The 14,591-nt window shown below is 44.8% G+C and overlaps 1 protein-coding gene across 1 annotated transcript in view; it reads left to right on the top strand.

Annotated features, from left to right (window-relative positions):
- DSTYK (dual serine/threonine and tyrosine protein kinase) overlaps positions 1-14,591 on the top strand; it is a 60,186-nt gene that overhangs the window by 22,583 nt on the left and 23,012 nt on the right. Inside the window, exon 3 of the mRNA XM_066600163.1 lies at positions 6,027-6,681. Coding sequence (XP_066456260.1) covers positions 6,027-6,681 — 655 coding nt within the window. The remainder of the gene's footprint in view (positions 1-6,026; positions 6,682-14,591) is intronic.

The following is a 14,591-nucleotide window of genomic DNA, read 5'->3' as shown; positions in this document are numbered from 1 at the left end:
AAGCCCTATTGGCTTGCATAGGAGCACTCAAACATGCTTTTTTAAAATTTATTTATTTTTTTTCCCCAGTGCCAAAAAAGTTGCATATCTTATTTTAGTCCATATTTGTGACTGTAAAAAGAGTATTTACACAGGCAATTAGCGGGCCTTCTTTGGTGTTTTTGTTTTTGGGGGGTTTATGTGCATGTAAATACGCAGAAAAAAAGATGTATATTTGTGTGAGTGAGCCCTAAGTTATTAAACTCTTGTCATGGTGTGGATAACTTCCATCTGGAGTTGACACGCTGCGGATAGCAGCAATGAGAGTAAAATTCTCAACAAATCTGCAGCAAATCCTACAGCGACATCTGTGCTGGAAAACTCCATCTGCACAGGAGGGACCCCCGGAGTCGAGCGGGACCCCCACGAGTCTGTCGCTGCAGCCTAGATGAGACCTGCAGGTCAACTTGTGCGTCTTGTAGCCTTCCTGTCTATCTGCAGTGACCCCCGGATTATTTACGTCTTGGCTGTCTATTACTGCCTTGCAGTCGGTTCCTCTCAGTGCTTGTGACTCTCCGCCGCGGACAGAGGCCTCTTTGTTCTCACAGAACCAATCTTATTCCCATAAAATAGTGGACTTAAATTATTGCTTAATAGTTCTTAGAATGGCGTCATATATAAAGGGTGAGAACGGATCTGCAGAGTTAGTGCTATAATTGGGTTTCTGGGAACGTGAGGTCTTCTGTGGGAACCGTACGGCTGTGCGTGCACGATCACTAATGCGTTTAGTCAAATTATATAGAACTTTAGTTTTTTTGTGTGTTTTTTTTCTTCTAATTAGCTTTTTTTCCAATTAGTTTATTCTAGCCATAAGAATATTCATTCGACTGATGGGTATCATTCCCAAAGTGTTTCAGTTGCATGAATACTCTGCGTATTTCCGTGACTATCGCTTACACTGCATATTTTACTCACCACTATGCAGAAGGAGAAAGTTATCTCTCCATAGAAACACTGGGGTTACATCTTGGCTGTAAATGGATGTGCTACAAAAAGCTTTATAGAGCACCAACCTATTCTGCAGGAGTGAGGGCCCTGCTCCCAAGAGCTTAGTCTGAGCGACTAGGGGGAGACGAGGTAAGTACTTGTTCTGTACAACAGTCCCACCATCTTCTGCGGAGTGGGACCGTATACATGTAGGTGTATGAGCCGGCCACCAGCCTGCTATATGCAGGTACGGATAGAACATATATTGGGAGAATGGAGAAAAGGGGTAGATTAGGAAGTGCCGTCCCTTCTTGAGAGACCATCACTGTTGTGTGGTAGTAGAGGGGGTAGAATTGTGTCATCCAGATAGAGATGGTGCCCAACGCCTTCAGTGGTGACTCTTCCCTAGTGGATGAAGCCTGTGATTGGCTGAGTCTATTAGTTTGCTTCCATTCAATCATGTGTGTTTTCTTAAACCCTATTGAAATCAAAGAGGAAAAACATAATTTTTGGAGAAAAGAGGCTAAAAAAATGGGAAAGGGGGAGATAAGGGAGTGGAGACACAAACCCTGAACTGACCCTAATGCAGGTGTGAAAGCAGTCTAAGCAAATCCTTCTAACTAACATTACTTGGAACAGGTTTTTTTTCTTAGGGTTTTTTCCACCTCATTGCTTTTAATACCGTCACTTCTTTCTTTTTCTCATGTTTTTGAGTTCTGGGTTCCTCCTTTTGTAGAGCGGTCCTGGATCTGACTCATCTGTCCCATCTCTTGCTTTCATGCAATCTCCACCCTTCCCTCCCCCGACATAGAAAATATTTCCTTTTGGGAAGTTGTGAAGTGGCGCAATCCCTCTAACCCTGCGGTCAGATTTGTGCAGCTTTTGTTTCCTCTATCACTTATAGAAGTAACCTGTGGGTTAGGCTGAGATTTTACATGATTTATGAAGTAGAAGCCGGTACGTTTCTGGGTAAACCGCATGCGGTTACTATTGTATAGTGTGCTGTTGTGTACTTGTAGTAACGCTGCTGATGTATGGCAAGCTCAACCGTAAGGCCTCACAGCAGGTATTTACAGCGTTTAGCGAGTGTTTTTAATGCCCACTAAACTCTGCACAAACCTCCATTCATTTCAACAGGGCTTCTGAGATGAGCGTTTATAATGTGCGCTAAGAATAGGTTGTCTTGTTTTTATTTTTAGGCATTGCATTTTTGACGCCCTGCATCACCCAATAAAAAATGAATGGGGTGCATTTAAAAACAGGGGGGAGGATAAAAATGGTGATGTCATCAGCGTGCTTTACCTGCGTTGTTGCTAGACAAAACACTCCCAAAAACGCTGCATTTCTACAAACACTGGTGTGAGTGGCCTTTTAATAGAAAATCCTTTAGAATTTTTTATGTATATGCTGCCAGAATGTTGGGGTGTATCTATACAACACCCCCACCCCACGCTTCTTGCAGTGATACGCAGCATGTTCTATTCTATTTCTGGGTGATTCTGTTCAGGAATTGCTCACTATTTCCTGCGTCAGCGCTGGGTATGACAGATTCCCGTAATACTTCCACTGTGCTCACAGCACGCAGTATTGTGGGATCGACTGCAATTGGACCGTCCATGTGGTTTTTCTGCACAAACTAAAACCTGCTGCGCTTCTCCCGCCACAAGCAGAAAATCGCAGCTGATTTCTGCTCGTGGGCATCGGAGAATTGTTTTACATAGCATGTCAATGGACTGTCACTGCTGCGGAAATCACGGCCGGTGTCTGACCACAATTTTTCCAGTGATGATCTGTCCGTGGACATTGGCCTTAAGAACTTCCTCAATAGAAAACCCATTTACACCTGCAGAGAATTTCTAGGCACATGAGGAGGAATTTATCATTTTTGTAGTCAGTGTTGTGGGACACATTGTGGCTCGACAAACTTATCAAATATTGCATGCTTATGAATTAGTGACCACTTTTAACCCCTTAGTGACCACCCTTTAGTGTTTTTACGACTTGCAGAACATGTATGGAGGGAGATTGCGCTGCGACCTCCCTCCATACATCGCAGGTGTCAGCTGTTTCTTACAGCTGACACCAGCAGGCAAAAGCCGCGTGGCTGACCAGGGCTGTCAACCTTTTAAATGCCACTGGCAGTTCTGACAGCAACATTTAAAATCCCCGAACGATGTTTAGGGGCTCCGTACGTGCTCAAAGCATTGCAAGTTGTGGTCACCTAGGAGGACAAAAAGAAAATGTAAATAAGAATAGTTTTTTGTTTTTTTTTTAATTTCATAAAGTACATGGTTCAAAAACCTTTTTGCCATATTTACAATAATGTAAATAATAAAACACAGCATTTGGTATCGCTGCGTCTGTAAAAGTTTGATCTTTTAAAGGAATGCCTTATTTATCCCGCAAAGTGAACATCGTCCGGGAAAGGAAAAAAAAATGCTAGAAATGCCCTTTCTTGGTCACCCAGTCTCAAGAAAAAATGTAATAACGCTATCAAGAAGTCTTTCCACTTAGAGTTTTTAAAAGTATAGCAGTACATTATATTGTACATTACGTAGTACCATTTGAAAAATACACTTCTTCCCACAAAAACAAGCCCTCATACAGTTAGATCGATGGATAACTGAGTGAGTAAGATTTTTTTTAATTTTTTTTTATAAGGGGAGGAAAAAAACTAAAATGGAGAGAAACAAAAGCTTGGTCACTAAGGGGTTAAATAAGTCTATAAATGTGGATTCCCTTTTTAACTTGATTGATTTTTGAGATAGTAAAGCCATTTCACAAAAGTATTATGTATACAACTGTTACATGTATGTTACAAATCAAAACTTCATATTTCCATAAGTGATTAAAAAGCTCAGTTTGGCCCATTATGTCTAAAACTTTAAAAGTCACAATTTGTCACCTTTTCACTCCATTAGCTGGGTAGTGTAAAAAGCGAAACTACTATCCCTCAATTTACATTTAACGTTTCTAAAAACCTCACTCCACTCGGCCCGCCCCGTAGACGTGTTGGAAACATGAAGTGAGAAGCGTACAACAGCAGAAAGCTGCATAGTTTCTGAGCAAAACCTAATTGCAAAAAAAAGTGACTTCTTAACTATAGAAATGGCCCCGTGCAGCCTTGATAAACTGCCCTCAGGGTTTACTGGACTCCTGGAATCTGTCTGGACAGAATGGCAATTCTCAAGTATCTCTCTGGGGGGCGTGCTCCTCGGCCACCATGTTCATGCCATGTTGTAAAGCTGCTGATCTGCTTCTAGTTGGAGCAGAATTTTAGTAAATTTAGAAGTGTTTGATATTTTTGGATTTCCTAATTACTCAAGAAATTCTGGAATATCTCTCAGCTGTTGTCTGGCTTCCAGCTTTTAACAATCCCATGCAAGAATGCATCGGTGACTTGTGAGGCTGGCATCTGTCCAGCACAGCTTGTGAATGGGGTTTGGTGTCGCAGGCAGATAAGGCCACAGTTTTGACTTGCATTCGGTGTTTGCTGCTAAATGAGGAAAGTGCTGCTTCCTTTTTTCATTGTTTCATTCTGTTGGCTCGGTTTAGACTTTGTGCAACGGAAAACCTTGGCAAAATGATGTAAGTGCATACAAGCTTCGCAGAAGAAATTGCTCTAGATAAAGATGGTTTTTTGGGGGGGGCATTTTTTATTTTTCTTAACCTACTGTCAGGAAAAAGGTAAAGTTATCAAGTTTAAAAAAACAATTGAATGGGAGTAAGCCTGCAGTACCATTCCAGACCACTGCATGGTGTATGGAGCTGCTATTTCCATTCTGCAGCTGCTCTAGAAAATGGCAGATGGGGAAGAATAGTGTCAGACTTTTAATGCCCTATTCTGAGCATTGGTCTGGTATGGAGACCAAGCCTATACTGTCATATCAACCTGTCATCTTGAGATATCTAACTCTTTAAAGGGGTTGTCCCGCGCCGAAACGGTTTTTTTTTTTTTTCAACCCCCCCCCCCCCCCCCCCCGTTCGGCGCGAGACAACCCCGATGCAGGGGTTAAAAAAGAACACCAGAGAGTGCTTACCTGAATCCCCGCGCTCCGGTGACTTCTTACTTACCTGCTGAAGATGGCCGCCGGGATCTTCACCCTCGGTGGACCGCAGGGCTTCTGTGCGGTCCATTGCCGATTCCAGCCTCCTGATTGGCTGGAATCGGCACGTGACGGGGCGGAGCTACACAGAGCCGGCATCCTGCACGAGCGGCCCCCATTGAGAAAAGACCCGGACTGCGCAAGCGCGGCTAATTTGGCCATTAGACGGAGAAAATTAGTCGGCTCCATGGGAACGAGGACGCTAGCAACGGAGCAGGTAAGTGAAAAACTTCTTATAACTTCTGTATGGCTCATAATTAATGCACAATGTACATTACAAAGTGCATTAATATGGCCATACAGAAGTGTATAGACCCACTTGCTGCCGCGGGACAACCCCTTTAAGTACCAGGACCAGGCAGGGATTTTACGTGTGGTAAATAATTTTTTTTTTCAACCTCTGTTTGCAATTATGTCAAATAAGATCTCTCTGGGGGTCATTCACGTGTGTATTTAGTTTTTGCTGTTGCTTAACTCTTTTCCACTGTAGCTGGGGAGTGCATAGGAGCTGCATCCATAGGAACCCTTAGTGACAGTCAATAACAATGCTAATCAGGATCTGCTAGGTTTGCTAGTTTAACATTGCAAAACTAATACTTCCACTTTCATTATTTAGTACATAGTGCTCATTAAGTTAAAACAACTTCTCCCTTCTCCTCCAGGTCCTCTGCTATGTCTGACAGCCGAGGACCCAACATGGTCCTGCTTAATTGCAGGAGCAGAGGCTTTAATTCTGCAGTATACATTTGCTATCGAACCCAGTTTAAAGCCCAGGACTAAGCGTTGTAAATTTATGGTGCTTCGTCCTTAAGGGGTTTAAGCAACAGTATTTAAAGGTAGGTTGACAGCTTTTTATTTTTTTTTGTAGTAGTAATGAAGCAAAACAATTGCATCGGTGTATGGTACCAGGTCTACTTCTGGATCTCCACACTAACTTTCCATGTTGTTCCACAGGATGCTGACATTGTGGTTTCTCCGTGTCGTGGATCACAACCTGCAACCACTACACTGGAAGATCACATTGACCATGTGCAGCCAGTGGTGGTTTATGCTTTGTGTGAAGATCTCCTATCCACCCAGGAAAAAGAGGAACTTACCGATATTAAGGAAAAGTACAAAGTTCCTGTCTTCTTCATTCGAACTCCTCCTAAAGACAAACTGAGAAGTAGCTCAGATGGTGGACATCTAGCACTACACGAGCAGCTGACAGAACTTGGCTGTCTTAAAAAAGGCTTATGTAGCTGTGGAGCGGCGGGGTCTGGCAGTACGGCTCCGAATGTTTTCGTTGAACAGTTTGATAAGTTGCGTCAACTTGTCAGCTTCTCCCGGCAAGTGTTGCAGATGCACCTAGTTGATGCAGCGATGGTCCTTAGCATGGTGCACAGTCGTTGTCTAGAATTATTCATCAATAAGGCTTTTGATATGAGAAGAGATCTTCAAATCACTCCAAAGAGACTTGAATACACAAAGCAGAAGGAGAGCGAACTTTATGAATCTCTTATGCGGATCTCTGATCGCAAACAAGAAGAACTGAAGGACATGATTGTGGAAACTCTAAACAGCATGAGAGAGCAGCTTCTGGAGGATGCGGCCAACATGGAGTTCAAAGGTTGGTGTGGAGTATTGTCTGCATGCACTGCTGTACGAATCCTGACCATAAACTGCTTACCAGGGTTATAGTGGATAACAAAACTTAGTCTAAAAAATGTAAAAACGGTAAAGTTGATGTTCTCTGGAGAAACTTTGGCTATGTACCATATTCCACTAATTAGGACTGACTTTTCACTAGGAGATTGTCTTGATCGCATAACTTCTTAGAGCAAAAGCAGTCTTTTGAGCGATAATCGTTGCCTCTAAATGCGCGGCCACCGTGCACTGTATGTTTATCACCCATTTCTAGCCAGCTAGAAACTAGAAATGAGCCTTATCAGCGCTGCAGGCTGATATCTCAAGGGCAGGGCTGATGGCATTCTTTCAGCTGGCATCTTGCTGGCAGTTCTCAGCGGGACACCAGCTGAAAGTGCTGAGAACAATGCAGCTATTTGCATATACAACAGCTGCTTTGTTCTCTGGACTGTTGTGCTGATGTCCTGCTCTGCCTGCATAACTTAAGTAGCTAATTAGCTACAGAGTTATGCTAAGATGATCCCTTAAAACTGTCACTCAAACTATCGTTTGAGCAAATATTGAGCAATCATCGCTCCGTGTAAGATTACACAGATCTGCGATGAAAAAAATTGTAGAATATTTAATTAGTGGGTTTAACAGTATTTCTCGTCCGTATCATTGGGGGCCACAGCCTAAACCATGGGATATAGCTATTGCCCTGGGAGGCGACACTAAGCAAAAAAGTGTTAGCTCCTCCCCCCTGGCTATATTTCCCCTGCAGGCATTCAGCTAATCAGTCTTTAGCTTAGTGTCTGCTAGGAGGCAGACGTGGCTATACACGGGAATCTGGGGAGTCAGGGCTTTTCCCTGGCTCTACTGGCCTCCCGGGGGAGACGCAGGCAGGGGGTGTCTCCACCACTTCTGCGGCGTCTTACCCAGAGAAGAAAAAGGGGCCCGACCCTGCAATGCGCATTGGCGTCGGTTACCCGCCAGCCATAGGGCTCCCCCTCCCTGGATTGGCGCATAGGGGGAAGCACTGCTGGAGACAGGTCGTGTGGCCAGACTGTGGCTCCCCTGACGGACGCAAGGTACCTTAGGAGCGGGCATCCTAACGATGAAGCAAGTATGATGACAGCAGCGGCTCTCCCAGCAACAGGTGTATGGGCACTTCATACCAGCAGGACGCTGGGGCGCTGGCTGGGCAGGCCATTTCCGGCCGCGGCTCTCTGGGGGGCGGGGCGCCGATGCTGGGCCGGGAAAAAAAAAAAAATTTTTTGGGGGGGGGGGGGGGGGGGGGGGACGTCACTCCCGGGTCACAGGCGGACTTCTGGGGCAAGGCACGCCCCCTCCGCCCGCGGCAAACTTGGAAGAAGCAGCCAGGCAGAAGAATGGCCACTCCCAGCAGCAAGACAGTCCCTTTGACTAGTGACTGAGCCCAGCACTGTGCGCAGTTCTCAGCATGCAGCATCCAGCGCTGACACGGCCTGCAGACTTATTACCACAAACTGAGCACCCGGACAGCAGCAGCACCTTCTGTAACAGGCACCAGCAGCTGTACCAGCACCCGCAGCAGTACCTGCCACACACCTGCCCGGTCACCAACGCTACTATTTCCGTATGGTGGACCCACGTCGACACCTGACGGCCTTCAAGCTTCAGGACCAGAGGCTCCAGCTGGATCAGGGGAACCGCTTAAACAGCTGCTAGACCGGGTAAGCCTGCCAAGGCAGCGCTTCGCGGTGTCTCCCCTTCCCCTCCCCTGTCCCCCCTGCAAGTACTCCTGTGCAGTACGTAGCATTCCCTCTCACCTGAGGTTTTCTGTTGCCATGTCTGACCCTACATCAGTGGGTTCCAGCCCGGCCAAGGGGAGGGTGAAGCATTATGCTTGCACATCTTGCAGCGTTAAGTTTGCCTGCGGTCAAACCGACCCCCGCTACGCTAAGTGTACCACGGCACGTGCAGTTCCAGGGACCCCGGTGCCCCACGCCACCCCTGTGGAGCCAAGGGCCGAATCCCAATAGGCTAGGTCCTTGGTCGCTGCCGTTACCGGCCTGGACACATCTTCTGCGGCAATTTTACGCTGGTTAGAATCCAGTTCAGAAGTTGCCTCTTCGGAATGTGCGCACGGGAGGGCACGCAAAAGGAGGTCCCGCAGTAGCGGGTCACCTCCCGTAAGTCTCACCATGCTAGAGCGTTGCCTAGACCCTCCAAGTCCAGGTGGTTCAGGGACCCTCATGGCCCCCATGGGTCCAGGGAGTTCGTCCGGACTTATCACAGATCAAGGCCTTCTTCGCGGTCCCGGTACTTTACAAGACTGGCCCAGGCCCGCCATGACTCCTCCCGGGCTTCGCAGGATACGCCCAAACAGCGGGCGAGAGCAGTGAATCAGAAGACGGCGAACGCTCTGCAGGCTCGTCTGCTTCTGATCCGGACGACTAACAGGTTTCGTGATTGGCGAGCCTAATGGACAGTCTAGTAATAACTGTAAGAGAAACCCAAGTAACGGAGGAACCAGCAGAGGCAATTCCATCCACTGTGTCGTTTAGACGTAAGTGGAAGACCGCGACAGGTCGGCCCAGACAATCAGGACTTTGCGGACGTCCTTGATAAGGAATGGCAGAATCCTGACAAAAAATTTAGGCAACCTGGGAAAACTTGAAAAGTTACATGCCCATTCCCAGGGATTCTGAAAAAGGGTTGGGCGGTACCCCCGGGGTCGATCCGCCGGTGGCACGGCTATCCAGAGGCATGGCGTTGCCAACAGCCAAAGTGGCAACTCTGACTAATCCTCAAGACAGAAAACTGGATACATTGACAATCAGTATTTCAGGCTACGGGCACCGCCCTACAGCCGATCTTAGTGGCCGCATGGTCAGTAAAGCCTAGACAGCCTGGGCCAAACAGCTGCGGAAAGACATTCTGGCAGGCGCTCCATCTAGTGAACTACTTGAAGCAACAGGCAATATCATACAAGCGAAAAATTCGTATGCGCAGCAGAGAGATTCAGCTAAGTTTGTGGCTCGAGCATCCGCCGCTTCTATCGCAGCAAGGCGAACCCTCTGACTAAAGAGCTGGTCAGCCAATTCAGCGTCCAAAATGGTCCTAACAAAATTACCCGTTGAGGGAAATAGGCTCTTTGGGCCCAAGTTAGATGACTTAATAAAGGATGCCACAGGTGGCAAAAGCACGTCATTGCCACAAATACCAACAAGAAAGGAAAAAGGTTCCATTGAAGAGGAAACCGTTTTTTAGGTCATTTCGGCGTTTTTCGTCCCGTCCTGGGACAGGGCAGTGGTCCCAATCTAGGAGGGCCCCGACAGACGCAGGGAAAGGTCCAACCTTCAAGACGAGACAACCATGGCGATCCCGACCAGGAACATCTAAGGCGGTGGGATCAAAGAACGCGGCATGAGTCTCCGCCCCCACCCAGTGTCACCAGGGTGGGGGGCAGACTCTCCCAATTTCGGGAGACCTCAGGACGCGCGCCACCATTTCGGGTTACGGTCCACTCCGTACGGGCAGTAGGGGCCTCCTGGGCGGTCCGTCACGGAGCTTCAGCGCGTCAGGTATGTAAGGCTGCCACCTGGATCTTCGGACACACGCTGTCAAAATTTCTATAGGTCCACATATCGGTGGACGCCGCTCTCGGCCGGAAGATTTTGCAGGCGGCGGTCCATTGACCTCACGGTCAAACCTGTAAATAGCCCACCGAATGTATGTTTTGTTTCGGGACTGCTTGTGGACGTCCCATGGTTTAGGCTGTGGCCCCCAATGATACGGACGAGAAACAGATATTTTTGGTATAACTTACCGTAAAATCTTTCTCGTCACGTTCATTGGGGGCCACAGCACCCACCCCTTGTTTGTTAAGGCGGTTCCTGGAACGTTCTGTTCGGTCATTGTTTGGCAGAAAATTAGGCCAAAACATTGTAATTTGGTATGTATGAAATATAATCTGCATAATCGTACTCCCACTGGCGTTCCTACTGCTTGCAAACGGACTGATTAGCTGAATGCCTGCAGGGGAAATATAGCCAGGGGGGAGGAGCTAACACTTTTTTGCCTAGTGTCGCCTCCCAGGGCAATAGCTATATCCCATGGTTCAGGCTGTGGCCCCCAATGAATATGACGAGAAAGAGATTTTACGGTAAGTTGTAACAAATCTTTTTTTGTGCTGATTACAGTAAAAATAGTGAAAAAATTCCATCACCCCTAGATAAGTCACAAATTTCACCTGAAATTTTCTTATTTTCAGGGTTTTTCAGGTTCGGTACGCGTACGACAATGAATCTAAACTGTCTGCTAGGCGTGACCTTGACTGCAGTCAGTGACTCAGTGTGGAGCCAGCCACTGTGGTGTACGCATCAAACAGTTTTGTGATACGGTATTTAGAAGAAATGGCTACTAGAAGATGTGTCAACTCTCCTAACTGTTTGTTATATTTGTGGGTCTTATACCGTCAAGAAGCAACAAAGGAACATTTCTAATTTTGTTCAGAAGGTGTATTTTGCATACTTTGGTATGAAATTAGGGGACCAAGATAAATCTTGGGCTCCCCATATAGTGTGTTCTGTGTGTGTTGAAGAACTGAGACAATGGTTTCAAGGTAAGAAGAAATCATTTCGTTTTGGAGTACCCATGGTTTGGAGAGGGCCTAAAAATCAGTGACGACTGTTTTTGTTCTTGTTCAGTGCAAGGTTTCAATTTAAAAAAACAGGAAGGACATTTCATACCCAACCAACATACGTTCGGCTATTCACCCTGTTCCTCATGGACCTGACTTGCCTATTCCTTCACCTCCGGATACCCTGGACAATATTTTAGACAATTTAGACCAAATGTCACATAGTAGCAGCGATAATGATGACAGCTATGATCCAGGTACCAATGACCCTGAACTTTTCTCTCAATCAGACTTGAACGATTTAGTACGAGATCTGGGCCTACCAAAGGATTCAGCGGAAGTGTTATGTCTTTCTTTAAGTCTAGACCCTATGTTAGCCTCCGGTGTTTCATTTTCATGGTACCGACTTAGAGAAAAGGAATTTGTCCCTTTTTTTTTACACAAGAGGGTGAAGTAGTTTTCTGCAACAATGTACCTAGAATCATGGAAATAGTCAACATAACGTATGACCCAGAGGAATGGAGACTTTTCATAGATTCATCAAAGAGGAGTTTGAAAGCCGTACTTCACAATGGTAACCAATATGCTTCTGTGCCTGTTGGACACTCAGTCCATTTGAAAGAATGCTACGAAAATCTTGGGTTCTTAATAAGCTCAGCTACTCTGACCATAAATGGACCATTTGTGAGGATTTGAAAGTTATTTCCATGTTACTAGGTCAACAAAGTGGTTACACAAAGTTTCCATGTTTCCTCTGTAAATGGGATAGCCGTGACAGGAAACAACACTGTCAAGCAGACCTGGCCAATCAGAAAGGTTCTTATTCCTGGAGTTTAAAATGTAGAAAGACAAAGTTTAGTGGATCCTAAAAAGATCTTACTTCCACCACTTCATATCAAATTGGGACTAATGAAACAGTTTGTGAAAGCATTACACAAAGGAGTGTTTCAAGTATCTTTGTGACCAGTTTCCTGGTCTATCAGATGCTAAGCTGAAAGAGGGAGTCTTTGTTGGGCCTGACATAAGAAAACTTTTAAAAGATGAAATCTTTGTCACTAAAATAGAAATGGAAGAAAAAAAATGCCTGGAATTCATTTAAACTTGTAACAGGCTTTCTTGGAAATAAAGACCCAAACTACAAAACTTTGGTTGCTGAATTGTTACAAAACTACAAAATCTTGGGCTGCAAAATGAGTGTCAAAGTCCATTTCCCTCACTCACATCTGGACTACTTTTCAGAAAATCTTGGGGCTGTAAGTGAGGAACAAGGAGAACGTTTCCATCAAGATCTAAAAGAAATGGCGCGCAGATACCAAGGTCGATGGAATGTCAACATGATGGCAGACTACTGTTGGATGTTAAAAAGGGAAAATTCACAAGAACCCAGCCGAAAAGTACCAAAACAAGCTTTGATGGGAAAGACGTTTTTACAAAGACTTATAATAACTTTGCAACACATGTGTATCACTATTATGCTTATTTTAGCTAGGTATTGTTTTTTTTACTTCATGTTAAAATAATAACCTTTTCTGTTTTTGTATTTTTTCCAAATACTTCAACTTTATTTTGTAGGCAAGCCTTACGTGATAGAAAAAAACCCATGTCATTTTTGAAATCTGTGCAAAAAACTACATAAAGATGATTTAACAAAATCAAAACAATTTTTTAAAATGTGTTTTTTGTTTTTTTTTTGTTTTTGTTTTTTTTTGCAGTCCTGTGTTATTGAAGAGCTGTAGCTGGAGAAGTCTAATAGGCTGCTGCCATAGGCTTCATAGAATGCATTACATAAGTAATGCAGTGTACTATTCCAGCAATCACATCTTCACGTGCCCTTCAAGGGCTAAACAATTGTCAAAAAAAGTGTGTGTATATTATGTATGTGTATAATCTATGCACCTGTTTTAAAAGCAACACTTAATGGGTACTACCACAATCAGAATGATCTACCACGGGGACAGAACCCCCTCAGTGGACTGATGGACGGAACTTAGCCTCAGCCTTGACCTTAAGCCAGGACTGGTACTGGGGTTAACCTCAACATAGTGCTAAGCACTTACCATAACGACACCTTAACCACAACATCTACACGAGAGAGATGTGGGAACCCAACACCCTACCCACTACTCAAGCCCAACCTCCCTAACATCCCTCCCCCCCCCCCCCCCCCCAATCCTCTGGCTTTCTTTAAGCTTCCTTTCCAACCTGCTCTAATCCACTTTCACATTATATTCTATATTCTTCTTTATACAGTTTTTTATTTCCATGTGTGCTAGGATAGCCCAATACAACAGCTAAAATTTATTTTGATTCTGGTTTAAACTAAAGAGGGCTCTATATTCCTCCCCTCGGGAGGCCCAGCCGATGGGGATACAGGGCGGATCGTCCACCCGCCTGACGGGTCTCCTCGCGCCTGATCCTCTGGAGGGGTATGCTTAAAGATAGTTGGTTTCATAGTTGAAGGTTTTATTGACCGTTTTAGTTATTTGATGGAAATTAGCAAACAATGTCTCTTTGTATCATTGCAAGATAAACATCCAACATTATTGTACATAAACCTGCCAACAATGGAGATACAAGCACGTAACCTGTTACATGTAAAGTTAAACGAATAAACCTATTTTGAATACAAATCAGAGGTCCCTTCCATCGCTCCGAATGGAGCTAACGTTTTTGATTAACTTTTCTATTCATGTTGATTACATTCACCAATAGTTACCGATGCATCTCAAGGAACAGCAGATGTAAAATTGTAAATGCATGGCTCATTGCCTACTTGTCAATTTACAAATAAAAACGTATTTGTTTTCAGAATGATCGACCATTAAACTTTTATCTCGCATGGTGAGCACTGTAAAAATAGTTTGGAAAGAGTAATGCCAGAAATTTTTCTTGTTTGGCTCCTAAAAAAAAAATAAAATGAGCCATCCAAAAGGTAGAACACAAGCCCTCAGAGCTCCATTACTGGAAAAATAAAACTGTTCTGGGTCTTAGAATGCAGCGATTTCAGATTCAATTGTTTTTCTTTAAAAATGTCTTATTGTGCTAAAGTAGGAAAAAGATATACACAAGTATGTGTCATGGTTAAAGTAAGGGGTAGAAACTGAATATTCACCCCACCTGCCATTAAAACAAAATGCATACAAGTAACCCTGGCTGGTTAAAGCAGAGACTTTCAACATATAAATGTTGTCCTTCTTGCTAAATACCAGATAACTGCTGAGATTTCATCTTTTGCTGCTTTTTTGTGGCCCCTGTAGATATTTGAGTTGTTGGGGACTATAACTCCA

This window comes from Eleutherodactylus coqui, chromosome 4 (genome assembly GCF_035609145.1).
Source record: "Eleutherodactylus coqui strain aEleCoq1 chromosome 4, aEleCoq1.hap1, whole genome shotgun sequence".
NCBI lineage: Eukaryota > Metazoa > Chordata > Amphibia > Anura > Eleutherodactylidae > Eleutherodactylus > Eleutherodactylus coqui.
This window is presented reverse-complemented; position numbering and strand designations above follow the sequence as displayed.